Source organism: Hyperoodon ampullatus (genome assembly GCF_949752795.1).
Source record: "Hyperoodon ampullatus genome assembly, chromosome: 3".
NCBI lineage: Eukaryota > Metazoa > Chordata > Mammalia > Artiodactyla > Ziphiidae > Hyperoodon > Hyperoodon ampullatus.
The window spans coordinates 142,764,581-142,789,853 of NC_136916.1; the positions used below are offsets into that span (position 1 = coordinate 142,764,581).

A 25,273-nucleotide genomic window follows, 5' to 3' on the forward strand; every position below is an offset into this window, starting at 1 on the left:
CTTAAAGGAAGCCCACCACCACATAACACTGACTGGCCCCACAAGTGAACAGGACCCTCGGCATTCAAAAAAAGAAAAAGAAAAGAAAAAGGATCCTTGACTCCAACGCAACAAAAAGGGTTATAAGAATAACACTGCAGAGAATGCACATCTTTGAGCTACCACTTTGAGCCAAAGTTCCAGCAACTTGGAGAGCTGTAAGGAATAAATGCATGTGTTTTGCACTGCAGTAGACTAGACTCCACGGGGAAGCATCAGTGCCTAAAAGGTGTGAGAATTTTACACAGGTAAGTTTCCAGCGAATCTACTTCACAGCAACACATCTGGGGAAAATGATGATAGGAGGAGGTGACGGCAGTGCCACCCACGAGCTTTGAGCCCAGGATGGGAGGGTAGGAATGATATAATTCATCTTGTTTTTTCCCACCTGTCATGGCTGCTATTCTGTAAAGGTTCACGCAGACCCCATCTAAGCTGAGGAGGCAGAGGGTAGAGTAGAATGCAACCATAATGTAACCGTCTCTCCTCTAAGCACCGAGACTCAGCTCAAGCAGCAGACTCCTACGGAAGCAAGTCTGTAGCAGGAGCAGTGCTGGCCAGGCAGGCAGAAGACCTGAATTCTGGTCCCAGCTTTGCCGTTAAGTAGTTTTATGACCTTCAGCAGGTCCATTTACCCCTCCGGGCTTTAATTTACACGTGTACAAAAGATGGGACTGAACTCTCTTCTACAGGGTGTTCTGGAAACGGAGCCATTTAAACCAGAGTAGCCACGCATATCAGATTGCATTTGACGAATGGATTCTGCAGTCTAAAAGTATTCTTTAGTTTTTTTAAACCGCATGATTACTTTCAGCTCTGTCACTTACTCCCTTGTGTGACCTTGAGCAAGTTTGCTTAGACTCTAGGTTCCAGAGCCAGAAAACTGGGATAACAGCAGTTAGTATGAGGATTAAATATGAATGTATGAGGCACTGAGCACTGTGCCTGGCACACAATGTTCCACAAATACTATTTTTGGGTACTAAACAATGTATTTTTATCATTTCCTTCATATAACCTTTATTATGTCTTTTTAAGATGTTTTAGCAGTTTAAAGAAATGTGTCAACTCTTAAATTAAAATGTTTCATTTCAAAATAGACTAGAAACTGAAGGTTCACCTTTGAATTTGAAAAGGTGTCAATATATGCAAGTTTCTTAGCAGATTTAAATAATAACCAAACTCGGTTTTCACATGCTAGAACATTCTAGAAGTGCTTCAACATAGCTTATAGATATGAATATATAACGTAGCTCTGCCAAGAATTGGGAACTGATATTTTTTAAGTGAAGCTGAAAATAATTGGTCTTCCAGCTGAGTTAGCAGAGGAAGTAATCCAGATAAAGACTGTCTCACCGAAGAGCTTTTGTTGATTTTGCATTGTTTTGTTTTTAATAGTTAAGACCCTCCAGAAATGTTCTTGAGCTGACAACTTAATCTGCTGCTCCCACCACAATTTTTGAAGATAAATCTCTTCAAAAATTATTTTAGGGTTGAATCCTTTGTAGTTAGTCCTGGTGGACACTGAGCATGTGACAGGCCTGAGGCCACAAGGAGAGGATGTGGTGGGGACGTAGGGAGATGCAGTTGGAATGTGGACAACTCACTGTGCGGCTCTCCTGGGGTGGCCCATGTGGGTCCTTTTCAGCAGCTGCCAGCTCTCCCAGGAACCTGTGTGAACACTGCACTAGTGGTTTCTGTATTAAGAATATTCCATGTTAATTATCATTAAAATTTGTCTATATGATTCCCATATTAGACACTCATGTTTTTGGAATTTAGCTCAAATCTCACTCATCTACCACAACTAAGTTTGTCCTATTAAATGATCACTTACAAACCAAAATGTAGGAAAGGAATCTCACCATGCGAGTCTAAGGCAAAGCTGAGCATCCTTTTTCCACGATACATAAAATGTAGTTGGGTGGGTTATTTTTTTTCCAATACTCAATTTAATTCTTGTTTACAGTTGTCAGGTCCTATCCTCTCTAGTTAATTCCTTTTAAAAACTGAACTTGAAAACACTGTGCTTAGCTATGGGAGAAATTTAAGTTGCCCATGGACCATCTGGGTGGGTAGATACCCTCCCCCAAAAGAAGACGTTTAAAAGAAAGCACTATGTTTTGTTTTTTAAGAAAGCACTATTAAAGAGAAATGGCTAATCTTTAAAATGGACATGGAGGGTCTACTCAAAACCCAGAAAAACAGCAGCCTGACTTTGCACTTTGTCATCCTTAGAGGACACGTTTGGAGCAGCTGGGAACAGATTCACACACTTCCTCTGAAAGGGGGAAAGGGCCCTAGAATACTCAAAACAAAGAACACCTTTAAACTATAGACCTTATTATCTCAGCTGCCTACTTGGCCCAGACCCCAGTCTAAGAGACAGCCTTGCACCAGGGCGGCCTCTCAGGTTGGACTGACTGACCAGTTTCCTCAGCACACCTAGGTGAGACCACAGCCAAGAAGAAATGACCAAAAGTGTTACATGCTCCTCATGGGCTAAATCCAAATGCAGTGAAACAAGCAGCCCCAAGAAGCATGCAGGAGTGTCTGTGGAAAATGGGCAGTGGGCACTGGAGGAGTTTTCATAAGAGCGTGCACCGTGCAGATGACACACAGGGTGCGGCACAGACAGGTGCTAGGACACCTGAGACAAATCGGTTGCCTACCTTGGCATCAAAATCCAACCTGCAAAACTTCACTACATAGTAATGGGGTTGCGGCTTAGACCTCATTCTGTTTTGTTTTGTTTTTTATTTTTGCTTCTTCAACCTGGTAGTCTCTTTTAGAAATACAATTAAGAGAATTTCATTGGCAAACAACTGTTCACGGCTGCCTTCCTTTGCCTCCCGCTTCCCACTCTCTAGCTTCCATCCCCTTGTTTGTCATGGGGGCTCCTAAACTGGCTGGAAAGAAAGAAAAGTGACCTGCTGAAAAATACTGGTTCCCTCGTTCCTACAAAATCAAATATATTTGCTGTACTCAATCTTGCTGAGGCTGCAACGAGTCACTAAGAATAATTTCAAATCACCCCAGAATACAAACAACGGTGTGTTCTCTAGGTACATGGCCAAGGGTTTCTGATACAGCTTTGCTCAGCTTTTTTAGTAAAACTGCATTGATATCAAAATTAAGAATTATTCAAGATCACACTGGCAGAAACCAACCTTATGTTATTGAATGTAATCTTCCTAATGACTTTGGTTTACTGTGGCTATAGCACATTTCTGTATTTACTATTCTCAAAAAGAAAGTGTGTTTAATCTCCTATCACAAGGTTATTTTTAAAAACATTGCAAAAATCACACGATTATTTAACTACTCTCTTCCAAAGTATAGATGTAACTCGTTTTATGCATTCACTATGTTCCTGAAAATTTGTATGAAAATTTCAGTTTTTAAAAATTGAGTTAAAATTGTAATTTCAAAGGAGCTTTGTCACCATGTCCTATTTATGTTCCACTTGGAATAAGAACTAATATTTTACTAACTTTTTATTTCACCCAGCCCACCATATAAATGTTCTGATAAGAAAATATTCTAGAAGAGCCCTAGGGTATAAAAGCATTTTCTTGCTATAAATACTTACCCTAAATATTTCTTTCTTAAATAGAGTTCACAATCTTTTTCAAGTGGTACGCTCACCCCGTCTATACAGTTTGGCCCTGAACCTGACACACTGACGTGTGTGTAGCTGTTCATCCTTACATGCAACACCATGCCTCACACACACAGCCTGAAGTGTCCCTGTCTCCCCTGGGTGGCTGATGTGGCAGTTGTGGCTGCCCCAGGGGAGCACTGTGGCTGTGACCCACACCCACAGGAGAAACCCCATTCCTGCAAACACTGGTCCTTTCTCTAGCACACACACTGGGCCCCTTGGGACAAGAGAGTTTTAACAAAGGGCAATTCCAGGGGTAGGGGTATTTAAATCTCCACACTCCTCCATGAAGGTGATCACACACACACACACACACACACACACACAGACACACACCAAGTAATTTGTAGGCTTTCTGAATGCAAACCAAGAGGGGTAGACCTGCATGAAGGCGGCAGCAAGGTCTTGGGGGATGAACGTGGCTCACATCTCAGCTTGACCACTGGTTCCCCAGGTCACATTCCCTCTGGCCTTGGATAGAGTCACAGCAATACGTGACATCTGTCCTCACAGGCCTGTGAGGTAGGTGCATGGAACCAGTTAGTTGACTGCCGTCGTGGTTTTCAATCCTACGATCAAGTGGTCCAGAAGGCAGCACACAAAGGGCTAATTCTGCAGGCAGGTTACGTGGCACAATAAGGCTTAGTCCCCTTCCTGTGCATGTGCCACATTCTCTCCCCTTTCTACTTGACAACGCTTCCAAGTCAGATTTCCACCAGTCATTCCAAAGGCTGTAAGAAGATGTTTTCCAAAGGGTGGGAGGGAGATGGGAAGTGAGAGGGACCACGACGAGATCCCATGAGGCCAAGCAAGACGTAAACTCTGCACTCAAACGTGCCCCCTGGTGACAAGGAGCACTGGCTTTCTCACCCTGACTCCTGGGAAGTAGGGAGGTCGGGGAAGGATGGTATTGAGGGGCCATATGAGGGATCACACAGCAGAAAGCCGATGAAGCCCGCCCCCTCCTGATGGGGCTCACGATTTGTGCTGGAGTTCACGCTTCAGCCTCTGACCTCCTCTGCAGCCTGACCACACCTCAGGGCTTGGCATCACTGAGCCTGGGGGTTCTGGGAGCCCTCTTTGCTCTCACTTTCCTCCACCAGGCTGCACTCGGACCCTGTGACCGAGGACTTGCTGCCGCGAAGTGTGTGGGCATTCAGCATCTCCAGCAGCAGGTCGTAGACGGGGACCACATTTTTGCACTTCATGTTGAGCAGGTGTTCCATGCCCTTGTTACTAAGGGGACAAAAAGGTGCTGAGATTCCTTCCTGAAGCAGCCAAGGGAAGTCTGACATCCTCCCCAACAGAGCCGGTCCTCCACCCCCACCCCTGCGCTTCTTCCAGCCCTTTGCTAGCTATGGTTCTTGCATCTCTCTCCTCCAATGATCTACACGTAAGGACGAGTACAATGTCCTATGGACCTTGGTGTCCCACCACCCACCCACAATGGCCTGATAGCACCGGCACATAGTGCGATGGGGTCTCGCTGTTCACCATAGTTATGTCTACACAGTCTTCATAAACACTGAACCATTGCTACTGGGAGAAATACAGGGTTAGGTTCTGAGAGGTCCTGGTCCCAACATTTTCATTAGCCCATTAATACATAACCTTGTTTCTTCTGAGTTATTGTTATAAAGACACTTTATTTAACACATAGAGTCCATTCACTAACATTTAACTCGGCCTATAGCACTAAAATTCATGCCTGAACAAAGTGTATCTAACATGTATATTTTTTCTGTAGGGACATCACAGATTTCTTGCACTTAGGAACACTAGAGATCACTTCAGCACTACGCTTGGGGTCATTTTTAGACAGTGAAATCCCCAACAAAGCACAAAAACGGCAAAACAAGGCACTAAATAGACCACGTAATGGACCCTTGTTTGCAGTATGAGAGCAGAAACAAGAAGGCAGAGCAGCACTTCGTGTGACCCCTGCTGGTGACGTAAGTGTGGGTAACTCACATTTTTTGCCACGCTGCACGTGGCCTCGAATGACCTCAAAAGTGCCATGAGTATTGATGTGGGGGTTACAAATAAATTTTAGCAAGCAGGCAAATTCATAAACAGGGAATCTGTGATTAATGAGGATGGACTGCTTCTGCTCTGCAAATGGTCACGTGCTGAGTAATCATTAAAGAGGAAACAGAGGCAGAGGTCATTTCCATTTCCTCCCCCTTGGTAAAATTCTCGAGGGGTCTGTTGTCCTTTCTCACCACCCCTAGGCTTCCCTCCTCCTTGAGGGAGCACCTACCTTCCATCCTCATGTCCCCTCGTCCAGCCCCATGGCAGGGCTACCCTCCTCCCGGGTGACAGCAAGCACTGAGCCGCATGGTACCAGCATGAAACCATCATCACACACCATCCCCCTCCAGGAGCGCACACAACGTCCATTTCCTGAATACACTCTAGCCACGCCCTGCCTTCCCAAACCTACTGGGCTCGCTAGTTCTCTTAGGTCTCGCTCTTAACATCCTGATGCTCTCGTAAGAAAAGAACAGCTCTCGGGGAAGCCTTTGTGTACCTCCCCAAATCACCAGCCTCAGAGCTGATCTAGAGGAGCTGGGTTTCACCTCTTCAGGAAAAGACCTCAGGACCCCAGCCCTGGCTAGTGCAGAAAGAGGTGGCAGTTCACTCTGGGAGAGGAACTAACTGCCCCTTTCAGAGCTCCATAAACAAGCTAAAAGCCCCAGCAACTGAAAAACAGATGAGCCACACAGGACGCCATAAAAAGCTCCTATGAGGACCATGCCACATTCAGTGCTCACTGTGGCCAGTCTTTGGTTACAGGTGTGTGCACTGATGATGCACCCCATTCCCCTTTCAGGGGTTCTTTTCCCTTAAAGGTGGCAATTCTGCCTTATCCATCTCAAAGTTGCAAAACCCTTTTTCCAAAGCTCTTCACCCTCCTCTGGGCATGTGCACAGCCCCCTTCCCACCACGCACCCCGTGGAGCGGCCCCCACAGGGACTGTACCTGGCGTGCCTGACGTGAGAAAGGAGCATCAGCAGGTTAGCCAGGCGGACGGACTGCTGCTGGGAGGGGATGCCGCTCTTGGCGATCACCCAGACCAGAGCATCCGTCACAGAGTTCAGTAGATGAGCCAGTTTCCGGCTGCTGTCAGCATCCTGGGGTGCTTCAGCTGAAGGGTACACACCTGGACAAAGCATAAAAAAACCGTGAGTCACTGCCCTGAGAGGAGAAAACGGAAGTCGTGTGCTCAGCCATTAGGCATGCATAGGTTCTCCAGGAGGGAGGCCAAAGCGATCTGGGTTGCTCTGACATCTGCATGTCTGGTGAAACCTTAAAAGCATGGCTTCACCTGTGCATGGTGTCCTTGTCCCCCAAGAGCCAGCCCTGTCACTGAGCTGGAAGGGAAAGCCTTCCAGCTGAATGCCGGATGAACGCAGGCAGACTCAACGGCCTCTCAGAGGGCCCCCTGGCCCAAAAGTGTGGCCTTGCCAAGCAGGAAATGTATCTAGTTGCCTCAAACCATGACATGGTGTATCTCAGCTGCAGCAACAAATACCCGCATGGAGATGGTCAGAAAGTGAGATTAACTCAACTCCTAGTCCCTAAGAGGGCCCCTCATCTACGGGGAGTTTAATAAACATAAACTAATCACCACCGCTATGCCGCCTCCCCCAACCCCTGTGTGCCACGTGCAGACGGCCACGGCAGGGCCACTGCCACCTCTGTCCAGGCCCTCAGCATCTCACTTCAGGTGATGCCTTGCTGGAGCAGGAAGACCACCGATTTGGAGTCAGACAGACCTACTCTATCTCCTCCATGTCTCGCTCTCTGACCCCTGACCAGTCACGCAGCTCCTCCAGCCTCAGCTCCTCACTGAGCAAGGCCTACAGGCACATGTCTACCTCCCCACGAGGTAGGTCGCTTCCCCCTTCCTGCCTGGCCCGGTGTTTACTTCCCCTGTGACTCTCGGGACTGAGGTACGTGGCCTCCCAAAGGCTGCAAAACAACCGCTCGGGTAAATCTTGCCCTACTACCCCCTCGCCCACCAACCCTGACTCCTTGACTCCTGGCGGCAGGAATTAATTAGCTTCTCTTCCAGGCTTTCGATTTCAAAGAATAAATAGCAAATACGTGAAGTCAACGGGGGAGCTGCCAACTTTTGACTGTAATGAGAACAAAGGATGGCTGGCGCTCTATCATCCACAGAATTGGTTTGGGCAGTTTTTGTTCTCTACCTTTATTGGCATTTCCAGTTCAATTAATGCAACTCAGTTCAACTCAGTTCAGTTAAGGCAAGGGACACAATGAACCACAACCATGCCAGTGCAGTGCTTTGCCACATTCCTAGGGGCGTGTCCCTCCATGATGTCTGATGATGCAGATTGCAAATATTCATCTTTGGCCCAGAAGCTGCTGCTCTAACCCATCTGCTCACCTGTTCCTCACAGTGACTCTTCCAGGCTCCCTGGCATGCTGGGGTCAAGCCTCCCACTGACCCCCATGGCAAATGACCTGCCCTCTCATTGCCCCCACCTTCCACTCAACATGCCCTTGAGTGTCCAAAATGAAAAATGCAGATCATGTGGCGCCCTTCAGTGAATTCCCAGCTCTTGGGGTAGAGTCCAAACCACTTGGTGTGGTTGTCAATGTACCAGGCCTCTGCTCTTTGCATCCTCAGTTCCCCGCACACCTCACCTTGAACACTACTTTCAATTCCTTTAACAGGTGATGCCCTGAGCATACTGAGCTTTCTGCTGGGAATGCTCTTCCCTCCCTCCCCTCCTCTACCCCATCTCCTCCTCTTCTCCACATCCCCTCCTCTTGCTTATCTACATCCATTCCTCCTTTAGATTCCAGCCTGGTTATGAACTTCCTTGTGGAAGCTTCCCTGACTTCCCTCTGGTTTGGGCTCTCCTCTGAAGCTCCAAAGGTGCCCTGTGCTTCCCCAGCAGAGGGCAGCACGTTGTCCTACACGCTGGATGTCCTCATACACACGCTCTGACCCTCAGTGAGACTGGACATAAGTACTGTGTAGGCACAGACCCTGTCTATTTGTTTGCCATTATATACCCACCACCTATTACAATGACTGACATGGAGTAAGCACTCATAAATGGAAGAATTAGACTGAATTTACATAGGTTCAAATTTTTAGCCAATCACACCATTATAATTGAAATGATAAAAATGCATGTTGATGCATATTTTAGGTACATACACAGAAAATTATTAATCAAATGAAAGCTTAGAGAAAATTATTTTAAGCTTATTTTCCCTTAAGATTGACCCTGGCTGCATTAACAAGTACTTTCTTTAACTACCCTTTAGTCTATTCTGCTACATGAAATGTGCTCCATGTATTTCTACTGCCATAAAGAAATCTTACGTTTTTGGATTCTAAAAGGAGTCAAAATTATGCACCTGTACATATGTCAGTCTAAGGTGACAAAAAGTGAAAATATAAAAATATTTGGCTAGTATACAAATGTTCACAGCAATATTACGCATAATAGCCCAAAAGTGGAAACAACCTAAATGTCCACCAGCGGATGAATGGATAAACAAAATGTATATCCATACAATGGAAGATTACTGAGCCATAAAAAGGAATGAAGCAAGACAGAAATAGAGACACAGATGTAGAGAACAAACGTATGGACACCAAGGAGGGAAAGGGGTGGGGGGGTGGGATGAACTGGGAGATTGGGATTGACATATATACACTAATATGTATAAAATGGATAACTAATGAGAACCTGCTATGTAGCACAGGGAACTCCACTTCGCTCTACAGCAGACACTAACACAACATTGTAAAACAACTATACCCCAATAAAAATAAAAAATAAAAAAATAAAAATAAAAAGCAGAATGCCAAAAAAAAAAGGAAAAAAGTACTGACACATGCTACAACTTGGAAGAAACATCATGCTAAGTGAAAGAAGCCAGCCACAAAGGTCTACATTTTTATGATTCCATTTATATGAACTGTCCGAAATGGGCAAATCTATACAGACAGAAAGTAGATTAGTGGTTGCCCAGGACTATAGGTGGGACGGAGATTGGAGAGTGACAGCTAGATCGGGGAGTACAGGATTTCTTTTAGGGTGGTGAAAAATGTTCTAAAGTTGGTTTTGATGATGGCTGCAGAAGTCTACGGATATACTAAAAACCACTGAATTGTACACTTTAAATGGGTGAATTGAGTGGCATATGAATATCACAATAAAGCTGTAATTTTTAAAAGTAATAAAGTGAATATTCAGAACCAAAATTGCAGTAACATAAAAGCTCCTCAGTACCTCCTTATGTCTGACCAAGGCTCCCCTCAGATAACCTGTGTTGGCTATTGGGTCACCTTCTTCATAAACGAGCAGTCACTGCCAAGGGTGAGCCCTGGATCTTCTACAGGCTGTGGGGTCAGCACAGCTCCATACAGGGCTCAGGGTCCATCACTGATGAGGGGTTTGGGGATAGGGGTCACTGTGGTTCTGTAAAGGCATGTGCAGTATCAATTTTACATATGGGGAAAGATTTTACGTACAAAAAGATTAACCTATATAAAATCATCCTGGGAAGGAACTGGGCTGTAGGATACCCATTCTGCTGCCTGCCTCTCTTTTCAGTCAGCAGTGCTGTGCCTGCACTTTGCGCATTCATGTACCCTCTTGCTCATCAGACACGTAGGTACAGGGTAATTGCTAAGGGGCAGGCCCCAGGAGGGTCAAGAGACAAGACACAAAGCCCCCAGGATGCTCACTGCCCAGACACACAGGAAACGGTAAGGATTAACTCCTTCCAGCTCCCAAGAGCTAAGAACATCAGATTTCATTTTAGAACCAAATTAAATGACTTTGCCTAAAACTAAAGAAACACAGTAAAAAAGTCAAGATCTTGGCACACCACCACACACATACCAAAGAAAGTAAAATAAAATCAAGGACACAATTTCCTTTCCTCTTTATCGCCTGGGAACAGCTGCGTGCTCCTTTCACCAGCCCACCTGATGACTTTCTGAGCAGCACATGGGGAGAGATGGGCAACCCCCCAACATCTGCCACGTCCTAAGGGTTCAAAGGATGAAGATATAAGCTCGCCACAACTGAAAGCAAATAAATCAGAAGAGATAAAGTGTTTAATAAAAATTCCAGAATACTAACCAAAGGAAAAATGGTCTGGCTTTTGGGAGGTGTATGTGGGGTTTTGTTTGCCTGTTTGCTTTGAGGAAAGAACCTCTAGTTATGACCATCCCCTTTATCACCACCTCCTAACCCAGCACCATAACAGACTGATGTTGGAGAGGTGTTGGTGACATGGACCCAGGAGGCTGATGCGTACAATGCTTGGCCCCCATGTTGTCCATCAACAGAAAAGCACCCATCTGGCCTCTTCAGCATCCTTCTGTGTGTCCTTTTGTATCTTGGCCTTCTCCGCCCACCCACATCATGGGAACCCTTCCCCAAAACTCAGAGTGAACCAGGGCTTGAGTTGATCTCTTAATAATTTTCTTCAAGTAAAATAGGATTACCTGGTTCTAATTATTTCTTTCATTTAATGAAAAGTTTCATCCATATGAAAACTTTGTAATGAAAAGTCACAAAAGTTTGCAAAGCCCTAAAATTGTTTAGATACATAGATCTTATTCCTAATTTTAAATATTTTAAAAGACTAATTATTTGCAGATTGATTCCACTCCGTTTCCTAGATTCAGTAGCCTCTAATTCTATCCAAGGGAGGACTTCCCTAGTCTCCAGGTTTCTGGGTGACAAGATGGCTGGTCCCAGGACTCTTAATTTGGATACGCTGCTACATTAAGTATAACACTCACATAACACCCTGGAGTTTCTAAAACACTTTAACAAATATTGTAATAGGTTGTGTTAAATGCAAGATTTTCTGTTGTGTCTGAGTTTCAGGAGCCATATCAAAGACTGAGTATATGCATGAGGGAGGGGATGTGGGAACGGATGTATATGTATGACTGATTCACTTTGTTATAAAGCAGAAACTAATAAAAAAAAAAAAAAAAAAAAAAAAAAAAAAAAGACTGAGTATATATAATACAGTAATGCCAGGCACCCTCACATCTTACCTATGCACCGTGGAAGAGGATTTGCTGAGAGGGAAGTTTGGATGGTGCTGCCCTCACCCCATCTCTCCCCAACAGAGAGGAACATGCTCTTCTAAGCCTGGTAAGGATCAGACCCCTCATTAACTGTAAGAGTGTATATCCCTATTCTGGACCAAAAGCATTGTATCTAGTTCATTACTGCTAAGATTTTTATTAGGATCAAGTTGAATTTACAGACTATCTGTGGGGAAGATTGACTTCTTAACATACTGAATCTTCTAACCCATTAACATCTCTCTCCATTTATTTAGGATTTCTTATTTCTGTCAGCAATGTTTTGCAGTTTTCAGTGTGTAGTCTCACATGTTTTGTCAAATGTAACCCAAGGTTTCACAATTTTTGATGCTATTGTAAATAGTATTGATTTTTTTTTTCAATTACCAATTGTTCATTCCTACCATATAGAAATAAAATTATTTTTTATATATTTCCGTTATATCCCACAATCTGGGTAAACTCATTTTTTTGTAGACTCTTTGAGTTTTCTGCACAGATTATCACATTTTTCAAATAAAGAGTTTTACTTCTACCTTTATAATCTGGATGAATGTCTTTTATTCTCTTTTCTTGACTTATGACACTAAAACTTCCAGTAAAACATTGAATAAAATTCATGAGAGCGGACATACTTGCCTTACTCCTGATAACAAGCAAGTACACCATTAGCTGTAGATTATTCATTAATGCCCCTGATTAGGTAAAGGAAGTTTCCTTCCGTTACTAGTTTGTTGAGAGTTTTTAGAAGGAATGGGCATTAGATTTTGTCAAATGCTTTTTCTGCACATATTGGAATAATCATATGGTTTTTCATTATTATTCTTTTAATATGGTAAATTATGTTGATTTTCTTTTTTTTAATGAATATGACATGGTTTTATTTTTCTTATTTATTTATTTATTTATTGACTGCATCAGGTCTTAGTTGCAGCACGTGGGATCTTTCGTTGTGGCACACAGGCTTCTCTCTAGTTGTGGCGCACAGGCTCCAGAGCACAGGGGCTCTGTAGTTTGTGGCACACGGGCTAGTTGAGGTGTGCAAGCCCAGTAGTTGTAGCGCTTGGGCTTAGTTGCCCTGTGGCATGTGGGATCTTAGTTCGCCGACCAGGGATTGAACCCGCGTCTGCTGTATTGGAAGGCGGATTCTTTACCACTGGCCCACCAAGGAAGTCCCTGTTGATTGATTTTCAAAAGTTAAAGAACCTTGTATTCCTGGGAAAATCACACTTGTTCACAATATATTATTGGATTCTATTTCTAAAAAATTTGAGAATTTTTGCATCTGTATGCATGAGAGATACTGGTCTGCTGTCTTCTTTTCTTCCAATATGTTGGTCTGGGTTTCCTATCAGAGTAATGAGTTGGAAAGTATTGCCAGCTCCTCAGTTTTCTGCAATAATACGTATAAGCTTGGCATTACTTATTCCTTAAATGTTTGGTAGAATTCTTGCAGAAAAGCCATGTGGGCCTGAAGTTTTCTTTGTGGGAAAGTTTTTAACTACAAATTCAATGTCTTTGATAGATATATAGCTGTTCAGAATTTTTAAGTTTCTTTTTGATTGAGTTTCAGTAATTTGTGTCTTTCAAAGAATTTGTCCATTTCATCTAATATTCAAGCAAACTGGCATAAAGTTGTTTATAATATTACCTTATTATTCTTTTTAATATCTGCAGAAAAATAACGTCACCTGTCCCACTACTGATACTGGTAATCTGTATCTTCTTTCCTTTATTCTGATCAGTCTGGCCAGAGGCTCATCAATTTCATTGATCTCAAATAATCAGTTTTTGACTTTCTTGCTTTTCATCTACTATTTTCTTTTTTTCTGTTCCATTGTTTTCCACTCTATCCTTTATTATTTCTTTTCTTCTGATTATTTGGGGTTTCATTTTCTCTTCTTTTCCCAAGTTTCTTTAAGGTTGAAAGCTGAGGTCCTTAATTTCAGACCTGGCTTTTTTAATTGAAATGTAGTTGACATACAATTCTAAATCAGTTTTGGGTGTACTACATAGTGATTTGACATTTGCATACATTATGAAATGATCACCACAATAAGTCGAGTAACCATCTGTCTCCACACAAAGGTATTACAATATTTTTGACCATATTCCTAATGTTATATATTACATCTCCATGGCTTATTTTATAACTGGAGTTTGTATCTCTTAATTCCCTTCAGTTACTTCATGCACTCTCTCTCCCCTCCAGCAACCACCTGTTTGTTCTCTGTAGTTTGTTCTCTGTATTCATTAGTCTATTTTTGTTTTGTCTGTTTTGTTTTTTTAATTCCACAAATAAGTGAGATCATACAGTATATGCCTTTCTCTGACTTACTTCACTTCGCATAATACCCTTTAGATCCTTCCATGTTGTTGTAAATGGCAGGATTTCACTTTTTTAAGAGCTTAGTAATATTCCATTGTATGTGTGCATACACACACACACACACACACACACACACACACACCCCACATCTTCTTTATCCACTCATCTATTGACAGACACTTAGGTTGCTTCCATATCTTGGCTATTGTAAATAATGCTGCAGTGAACATTGGTGTACATGTACACCAGAATACACTTTTAAAGTGCACATGGAGCATTCTCCAGTATAGATCACATGCTAAGCTACAAAACAAGTCTTAATAAATTTAAGAAGGTTAAAATCACATCAAGCATCTTTTCTGACTACAACAGTGTGAAAAACTGCGAAAAACACAAACACATAGCATACTACGAAAAAAATCAATGGGTCACTGAAGAAATCAAAGAGAAAATAAATATATACCTGGAGACAAATGAAAATGGAAACACATGATCTGAAATCTATGGGATGCAGCAAAAGCAGCTCTAAGAGGGAAGTTTGTAGCAATACAAGCCTACCTCAAGAAAAATCTTGAGCTATTCCTTTTATTGGAATATGGGCCTTGAATGCTATAAATTTCCCTCAAACTATTTTTTTTAATTAATTTATTTATTTATCTTTGGCTGTGTTGGGTCTTCGTTGCTGTGCATGGGCTTTCTCTAGTTGTGGCGAGCTGGGGCCACTCTTTGTTGTGGTGCACGGGCTTCTCATTGCAGTGGCCTCTCTTGTCGCAGAGCACAGGCTCTAGGCACACGGGCTACAGTAGTTGTGGCTCGCCGGCTCTAGAGCGCAGGCTCAGTAGTTGTGGTGCACGGGCTTAGCTGCTCCGCAGTATGTGGGATCCTCCCGGCCCAGGGCTTGAACCTGAGTCCCCTGCACTGGCAGGCGGATTCCCAACCACTGCACCACCAGGGAAGCCCTCACTCAAGCTACTGCTTTAGCTGCAACCCCAACATTTTGCTGTGTTCTACTTTCATTTTCAGTTAGTTCAGAATGCTTTCTAATTTTAATTTTGATTATTTTTCTGTGATCCATGGATTATTTAGATATATGTTATTTGGTTTCCAAATGTTTGGAAATTCTCCAAGATCTTTCTAATATTGGTTTCTAATTTAGTTCCATTGTGTCAAAGAAAATACTTTGTATGAATTAAATTCTTTTAAATGTATTCAGACTTGTTTCATGGTCCAGGATATGGTCTATCCTGGTAAATATTCAATGAATACTTGAAAAGAATGTGTCTTCTGCTGTTTTGGGGTTGAGGGTTTTTAAAATGCCAATTAGGTAAAGTTGGCTGGCAGTGTTATTCAAGTCTTCTCTATATTTACTGATTTTCTGTCTACTTATTCTATCAATTATTGAGAGGGGGGTATTAAAATATCCCACTATAATAAGGGGTTTGTCCATTTCTCCCTGCAGTTTTATCAGATTTTACTTCATAAGATTTGAGGTTCTCTTATTTGGTGCATAAATGTTTAGGATTGTTATGTCTTCTTGACAAATTGACTCATTTATCATTGTGAAATTACCTTCTTTATTCCTAGAAATATTCTTTGCTCTAAAATTTACTTTTTCTGATATTAATGTAGCCACTCCAGCTTAATACTCTGTTCATTTTTTTTAATTTCACATTTAGAAATTTAATTTGTGTGTGTTTCATATTTTCCATGTCTCTCCTTAACCTGTTCATGCTTTCCTCTACTCCTTGGACATATGGAATACAGTTACAGTAATTGCTTTAATGCCCTTGTCTACTAATTCTATCATCTACATCACCTGGTGTCTTCTCCAATTATTGTCATTTTTCTCATAATAGGTCATATTTTCTGCTTCTTTCCATGCTTGCTAACATGTGATTGGTTTACCCTGTTAAGTGCTGGATATTCTTCCATTCCTTTAGATAGTCTTGAGCTTTATGCAGTTAAGATGCAGTTAAGTTACTTGGCAATAGTTTGATCCTTCAGACTTGCTTTTTTTCTGTTTTTTTTTTTTTGCGGTACGCGGGCCTCTCACCGCTGCGGCCTCTCCCATTGCAGAGCACAGCTCCAGACGCGCAGGCCCAGTGGCCATGGCCCACAGGCCCAGCCGCTCTGCGGCATGCAGGATCCCCCCGGACCAGGGCACGAACCCGTGCTCCCTGCATCGGCAGGCAGACTCCCAACCACTGCGCCACCAGGGAAGCCCCCAGACTTGCTTTTTAAGTCTCATTTGGTAGGACCAGGGCAGCCTTTAGTCTAGGGCTTATGTTACCTCACTACTGAGGCAATACCTTTCTGAGTACTACAACCAACATCCAGTAGAGTAGAAGGTTTTTCCCCTGTGGCTGGTGAGAACATGAACTATTCCTGGCCCTGTGTGAACTTCCAAGTGTTGTTCTGCCTGCTCCTTTCTGGTGGTTCTTTCCCTGTCCTCAGTTAGTATCATAAGCATGAAATTAATGCTCAGCTGAACACCTGAAGGGGATCCTCTGCGGGTCTCTAAAGCCTCTCTGTCCGGCTCATTCCTCTCCAGTTCTCTCCCCTGAAAATCCTAGCCTCCCCAAATTCACAACTCTGCTCCCTCATTTCAGGGAGACCACTGGTGTCTACCTGTGTTACTTCTCCCTGTATTGCAACCTGGAAACTAGCTCCAGGCAGTAAACTGGTCAAAGGGATCACCTTGTGTCTATTCTCTTGGGAGTCATTGTCCAATGTCCAATGTCTGTTTTACATATTCTGTAGGGTTGTTTAAATTCAAGGTGGCTAAGTGGATTCTGTCCCTGTGTTTGTTTTCAAGTTAATGCTATAAATAATCAAAAAGAAAAAAGCCTGTAACTTGAGATGCTTAAAATCTAGCATGGAAAAGACTCACCTCTCCTGGCAGTGGAAATTTTCCAACAGAAACAGAACCCCATTTTCCTAACAGCAATGCTGAACAGAATAAATTCATTTTGAATGCCATTATGACTACCAAGCCAAAAAAATTTCTTAAGAAAAGATTTCTTAAATTTGGATTTACTGTAAACAAATCCTACTCACTTACTGTCCCAAGTGGTAATTACATCACATGCCTACCTCACCCTCTGTAATTCTCTCTACATGGCAGTTCTGTCAGATGCTGCAGGAGGAATGCCATAGCCTTAGGCTTTCCCATTTGCACAGATGTTTCTAGTTTCCCAACAACACAATATGACGTCCAGAGGCTAAAATGACTGTGAGGAGCCGTGCCAAACATAAGGCTTTACACTGCAAAGTGGTGTAACAAGAAGCAAACTGCTTTCCAAGGAGCACTTTGCTACACAGAAAAGAGTTCTAAATTATTTCTGCAAGTAAGAGAAGCCCCATAATCTGGCATTTGATGATCCTCCTGTACCAAGGTGGGAATGAACTTTCCAGGGAAATCTTTCCTTTAACAAAGACAAATGACAGCAAAAATCTGAGGTAACGTCTGCAGGTAGATTCAAAGAGAAGGTCAGAAAACGTTGATTTTCTTCCACAATCAGCTTCAAATGTCCCACCTGGACATTTCCTATATGCACATCAACTTAATCACTGATGTAAGCTGGGCCCTCATATTATTTTATAGAAGGTGAATGGTAACAATCAATGTCAAGAAGGTGCCAGAAGCTCCAAAGCATTTAGGAGTCTTCTTGGCTTTCCCTACAATTTTCATTTGTCCAACAACTTACCATTTCTACTCACAAAGGTCTGCTTTCTAGAACTGGGGTAGGGAGTGTACTGGGTGTGGGGTAAATGTCCTGCCAGGCAAGTAAGGCCAGATTGAGATCCAACCAGGAAGTACCCAAAGGTTGTCTTCAGGGTCTCCGAGTCTCACATGACCTTCAAATTCCTTCTTCATTCTCCCTCTCTTCTCCTTCAAGACCTAACTTCCTCCCCCCACCCCCACCTCCTGATCCAGCTATTTCCCGGACAGCTCTCCATGCTCTATACCAGGGTTACTCAAAGTATCATCTGTTACCAGTTCACAAAGAGAGAAGAAGAAATTGAGGGTAAGCATTCAGAAACTTTTACAGTAATTGATAGAGTAAGTTTAGATCAGTTGAATGTAACAACAAAATACTAGGGCTTGTATTTTGCACTTTTCTTTTTCTAGTACTTTTTTATTTTACAAAAGTAACTATCTATATGGAAGGATATACCATGTTCTTGTATTAGAGGAATCAATATTGTCAAAATGACTATACTACCCAAGGCAATCTATAGATTCAATGCAATCCTTATCAAATTACCAATGGCATTTTTCACAGAACTAGAACAAAATTCTAAAATTTAAACGGATACACAAAAGACCCCAAATAGTCAAAGCAATCCTGAGAAAGAAAATTGAAGCTGGAGGAAATCAGACTCCCTGACTTCAGACTATACTACAAAGCTACAGTAATCAAAACAGTATGGTACTAGTACAAAAACAGAAATATAGATCTATGGAACAGGACAGAAAGCCCAGAAATAAATTCACACACCTGTGGTCAACTAATCTATGACAAAGGAGGCAAGAATATACAATGGAGAAAAGACAGCCTCTTCAATAAGTGGTGCAGGGAAAACTGGACAGCTACATGTAAAAAAATGAAATTAGAATACTCCCTAACACCATACACAAAAATAAACTCGAAATGGATCAAAGATCTAAATGTAAGGCCAACACTATGAAACTCTTAGAGGAAAACATAAGCAGAACACTCTTTGACATAAATCACAGCAATATCTTTTTTGATCCACCCCCTAGAGTAATGAAAATAAAAACAAAAAATAAACATATGGACCTAATTAAACTTAAAAGCTTCCACACAGCAAAGGAAACCATAAACAAAACAAAAAGACAACCCTCAGAATGGGAGAAAATATTTGCAAGCAACTGACTAGGGATTAATCTCCAAAATATACAAACAGCTCATGCAGCTCTATGTCAAAAAAACCAACAACCCAATCCAAAAATGGGCAGAAGATCTAAATAGATATTTCTCCAAAGAAGACATACAGATGGCCAAAAAGCACATGAAAAGGTGCTCAACATCACTAATTATTAGAGAAATGCAAATCAAAACTACAATGAGGTATCACCTCACACCAGTCAGAATGGCCATCATCAAAAAGTCTACAAACAATAAATATTGGAGAGGGTGTGGAGAAAAGGAAACCCTCCTACACTGTTGGTGGGAATGTAAATTGGTACAACATTATGGAGAACAGTATGGAGGTTCCTTAAAAAACTAAAAATAGAACTACCATATGATCCAGCAGTCCCACTCCTGGGCATATATCTGGAGAAAACCATAATTTGAAAAGATACATGCACCCCAATGTTCATAGCAGCTCTATTTACAAAAGCCAAGACATGGAAGCAACCTAATTGTCCATCTACAGATGAATGGATAAAGATGTGGTATATATATACAATGGAATATTACTCAGTCATAAAAAAGAGTGAAATAATGCCATTTGCAGCAACATGGATGGACCCAGAGATTATCATACTAAGTGAAGTAAGTCAGATGGAGAAAGACAAACATCATATGATATCGTTTACATGAGGAATCTAAAAAAATGATACAAATGAACTTATTTACAAAACAGAAGTAGAGTTACAGATGTAGAAAACAAACTTATGGTTACCAGGGAGGAGGGGAGGAGGGATAAATTAAGAGATCGGGATTGACATATACACACTACTATATATAAAACAGATAACTAATAAGGACCTACTGTATAGCACAGGGAACTCTACTCAATACTCTGTAATGACCTATATGGGACAAGAATCTAAAAAAAGAGCGAATAGGGATTGCCCTGATAGTCCAGTGGTTAAGACTCCATGCTCCCAATGCAGGGGGCCCAGGTTCGATCCCTGGTCAGGGAAATAGATCCCGCACGCCGCAACAAAGATCCCACACGCAGCAACGAAGATCCCCCATGCCGCAACTAAGACCTGGTGCAGACAAATAATAAATATTTAAGTGTTAAAAAAATAAAAAAGAGGGGCTTCTCTGGTGGCGCAGTGGTTGAGAGTCCGCCTGCCGATGCGGGGGACACGGGTTCATGCCCCGGTCCGGGAGGATCCCACATGCTGCGGAGCGGCTGAGCCCGTGAGCCATGGCTGCTAGGCCTGCGTGTCCGGAGCCTGTGCTCTGCAACGGGAGAGGCCACAACGGTGAGAGGCCCGTGTACCGCAAAAATAAATAAATAAATAAATAAAGAGTGGATATATGTATAACTGATTCACTTTGCTGTACAGCAGAAACTAACACAACACTGTAAATCAACTATACTCTAATAAAAATAAAAATAAAGTAACTATCTATAACAATTTGGAAATTATAAAAGAAAAAGAAACCTGGTGCTTCACCATAGATAGTTTGAGAAGCACTGCTCTATGTGTTTCCCTTTCGTCAAAACTAGTGCCAATGTCCAAGAGTACCTATTAGAGAGGAAATGAATATAGGCTGGAGGGGGAGAGGTCAGCTGCTCCCACATCAGGACAGCCTGTGACCCCACATCAGGAGACAGCCTGTGACCCATGTGGCCACAGGTTCTGCACTGAGTTTTGGCTTCAGGAACTGCTGCTTGGTCTGATTTAGAATAAAGTAGCATAATACCATCTCACAGATTTCTGCTGTTTCAAACACTAAGCTCTAAAATTGGATAAAATCTAGGTAATAAAGCCCCATACATTGCCCAAATGAAGTCTGTAAGTCATCGCTTGAGAATTAAAACCTGGACATACATATTATTTGAGAAAGAAAGAAAAAAAAAAACAATAACCTAAAGGCCCAACAAGAGTAAACAGCTAAGCAAAGCAATCAATACCTGGTACAGCAGCTGGATTGAACACCACCAGGTAGACAGCAAACTGAACAGGATAAAAACTACACAGAAACTTAGAAATGTGTGCAAAATAATACGTCTCTATTAATTGTAGCAATGTTTATAATGGTAAAAAAAAATAGAAAATGTATATTAAACAAAGGCCCATCAATAGAGAAAAGGCTGAACGATGTAGACAATGCCCTTGCTTCAAAGACTGAGTTAGATCTCTCCTCACTGTCCTGAAGGGATTTCACAGCATTCTGAAAAGGAAAAAAGCAAGATGCAAAGAAGTATTTGTATGTAGTGTCCCAAGTTTTTTAAATGGGGGAAAAAAGGTCTATCTGTGTATATACTGGAGGTGAGGTATTATTTTAAATGATTATTAGAGGATGGAAGAAGGTATAAAGGTTACCCTCTGGTTGTTAAGATTAGCTACTTGGTGTCTGGGTGGAAGGATCAAGAAAAAATGGGATCAAAGCAAGCCTGCTTCAAAGTTTCCATTAACTTTTAATATAAGATGCTATGCTGCTTATGTAAAATTTTATATATGAGCATATGTGTACATATCTATCTCTATCTCTCTATCAAGAGCTGTTAAAGAACAGTCACCAAAGATATGGTGGTTATCTAGGGCAGAGAGGGGGGATTCCTAGTGATTTTTATTTTCTTCCTTGTATGTTTTTTTGTTTGAATGTTTATAATAACCAGGTATTATTTATATAATAAGAAAAAACAGCAAAGCTACAACATACACACATCTTAGATGCTTTCCTCATTTCCCACCTCTAACCCATATATTTCCCTCAAGTCAGGTCCCTTCCTCCCAGGCCCCTCCACACCAACTTAGTTCTGGCTCTCATGGTTCCTAATAACTCCTGTTAGGCCCCTTGCCTCAGTCTCTCCCCTCTCCAGTCAGTCCTCCACACGGAAGCCAGAGTGACCTTTCAAGAATGCCTATCTGGGGCTTCCGTGGTGGCGCAGTGGTTGAGAGTCCGCCTGCTGATGCAGGGAATGCGGGTTCGTGCTCCGGTCTGGGAAGATCCCACATGCCGCGGAGCGGCTGGGCCCTTGAGCCATGGCCGCTGAGCCTGCGCGTCCGGAGCCTGTGCTCCGCAACGGGAGAGGCCACAACAGTCAGAGGCCCGTGTACCGCAGAAAAAAAAAAAAAAAAAAAGAATGCCTATCTGTCCATGATACTTCCCTGCCTGACCCTCTTCTAGGGCTGCTCAATGCCCCAGGCAACAATTCTCAACGGGAGTTACACTCAGTAATCTTCAACACTGCATTTTACAACCTTGTCCACCTCCCCCTGCTCTTCCACTGCATGCCTTGCAGCTCCTGGCTTACCCCCGTCCTTTCATTCTTCCCTGCCTACCCCTCCCACCTGCCCATCAACTCATTCAACACCCAAACATGTTCCCTTCTGCAACCACTTCAGCACTTCTCCTCCTGTCTTCCCAGAGCACTCAGTGCTCTGTACACACTTTGTGATAGCACTGAGATCATTCTTTTTAACGAATTTGTTTTCTCTCTCTCCCTATGAGCCATGGGAGGGCAGGAATATATACATCCTCAACATCTTTAGTGAATGAATGAATGAAATGAATGAATAAATGAACTTGTAAAAGCAGAACCCAAAATAGTAAATATAAATGCATATTAACCATGTAAAAGGTCCGTATAAACACCGAAAAGGGGCTGAAAGTCCAGTTATAAAATACATGAGTCACGGGGATATAATGTACAGCATGGTGACAACAGTTAATAATGCTGTATTGCATATTTGAAAGTTGCTAAGAAAGCAGATCTTAAAAGTTCTCATCACAAGAAAAAAGTTTTGTTAACTATGTATGGTGATGGGTGTTGACTTTTTGTGATCATTTCTCAATATACACAAAATTCAAATCATCTGGGACTTCCCTGGTGGCGCAGTGGTTAAGAGTCCACCTGCCAACGCAGGGGACACAGGTTCGAGCCCTGGTCTGCAAAGATCCCACATGACACGGAGCAACTAAGCCCGTGCACCACAACGACTGAGCCTGAGCTCTAGAACCCGCGAGTCACAACTACTGGAGCCCGTGTGCCACAACTACTGAAGCCTGCGTGCCTAGAGCCCATGCTCCGCAGCAAGGGAAGCCACCACAATGAGAAGCCGCGCACCACAACGAAGAGTAGCCCTCGCTTGCTGCAACTAGAGAAAGCCCGCATGCAGCAACGAAGACCCAACGCAGCCAAAAATAAATAAATAAAAATAAATTTATAAAAAAATTCAAATCACTTATGTTGTACACCTGAAACTAATACAGTGTTATATGTCAATTACATCACAATGAAATAAATTAAAATGTCAAAAAAAGAAGAAAGGATGACAGGTAAACATTTTGAAGTTCGCTTTTTCCTTTTCCAGTAGAGTGGTTTCAGCTACTTTTAAAATTACTACCAGTAATTCACCCAACAAATAATTTATATTCAAATTACCAAAAGTTAACTACAGTTTAAATCCCTATAAAATGAAACAGAAAAGTCCGAAAGAAAGCCATTTTCCCCTTTTTAAATAAAATAAGAAATTCAGAAAAAAAAAAAAGAAAGAAATTCAGTATTCCTCAACACCATGCCAGCTCTAGAAACAGCATCTCTCCCCCATAAAACATGGCCCAGCTGTGTGGTTACTTACTGGAGTTGAGGAGGATCATGGCCTTGACACAGAGATATTCTTTGTGTTGGAGTTTTAACTCACGAAACCTTGAAGTCGTTGCCAGGAGCATGTCAAAGATTTCCAGAATTCCTTCTACACATTTCCCTTCATCCCTACAAAAGTCCATTTAGAAATGTAAGGAACATACAGCTTCCGGTAACCATCAAAAGCAATAAGGAGTATTTTCTTTTTAATCTCAAGTTTCATCTTGTACACCCTTTAACTATAACAAGATAGTGATGAGACCACACCCAGAAATGTGAAATTACTAGAATTATTTTTATATAAGGAAGACAGGGCATTTCCTAAAAGTCCATAAAGCAAACATCTGAATATATACTCTTTAGGCAACAGTGTGCACTGGAAGTACATTTTCCTCCTACCTATTCACCAAATGTTTTCTTAAAGGAATACCATTTCTGTTCATTATTTTTGATCTAAACTATGTCAGCCAACCAGACCTCAATATGACACATATTACTAAAATGATACAGTCCATGTTCTCATCAAAAAACTCTGAAGTATTAATGAGGAAAGACTGAACATTACAGAAGCAAATATCCCAAGAAGAAATATTACTTTATATCTAGGGCTTAACTCTCACATCCTGGTGGTCAACTAGAAACTGGTGGGGCAACTAAGAGACATTTAAATGCACTTTGAAGAAAAGCTAATATGACATACAAAGAAATCACAATTACAGAAGATGGATTAGAATCAGGAAAGGAAGGTAGAAATGGAGACATGGTAATTTTGATGTGCCAAAGATTATTTTTAAGCAAAATTTTAGACAAACTTTGGACCATGTAATCGAGATTCTTTTGAGCACTCCTTACGGAAATGAATGTTTAAGCATACTTTTGAAGTAAATTACTTGAACTGTACCTAGAAAATACCAGCTTCAATTCACTCCAGCCAGACACACATTATTCCACCTCACTGCTCCCAAAACAACTTCCATTATCATCAGTCATAGAGCTACTGGAAGTCCTTGACAAGCAAGCAGTTAGATGATTTCGCCACGAAACATTCATTTGCTTCTAAAAGCCTGCAGTACACAGCAAAGGGCAGCTATGGTGGCCATGAGTTTCTGCAAGTTTCATTTTCAGTCTCTGTAGCAGCCCCTGAAGGGGACCTGAGATCTTCAAAGAACTGGCTGGTCCCTCCTCCTTCTCCCAACCCCAAGCCAGGACATTTCCAGTGATGGTAGTAGCTGGAGAAAGGGCCTCTGTAGAGTTCAAATGAACTGACACCAGTGGGTACTACCAAACCTGCTAAAGCCTTTCCTATTTGGTGCTATGCTTGGATGCCCGCTTACCAGGATCCTGCAGTCCACAGCGTTCACACTCCCACAAGCTCACTACACAAAGCTACAAGTATGCAAACTGCGCTCACTGGCAAACAAGCGCGGTAACTTTGGAAACCAGTTTAGACTTTCTGAAAGCGCACAGGTTAAGTGATAAAATGTCAGTGCCCCCTAGAAGTCACTCCTAAGGGAAAGGCCACCTTGGAGAATCAGAGCCCTGGGCAAAGGGTGCCAAAATCTATAGGAAAGCCCCAGCCCTCCATATGCCATCCACCCACCTCCCCTGCTCT

The 25,273-nt window shown here is 42.2% G+C and overlaps 1 protein-coding gene across 1 annotated transcript in view; it reads right to left on the reverse strand.

Moving 5' to 3' along the window:
- Nucleotides 1–4,752: 4,752 nt before the first annotated feature.
- ESR2 (estrogen receptor 2) overlaps nucleotides 4,753–25,273 on the reverse strand; it is a gene marked incomplete at both ends in the record, with an annotated part of 53,737 nt that continues 33,216 nt past the window's right edge. The window contains 3 exon segments of the mRNA XM_079699533.1: nucleotides 4,753–4,939; nucleotides 6,686–6,866; nucleotides 23,657–23,790. Of these exon segments, the coding sequence (XP_079555659.1) occupies nucleotides 4,753–4,939; nucleotides 6,686–6,866; nucleotides 23,657–23,790 (502 nt within the window).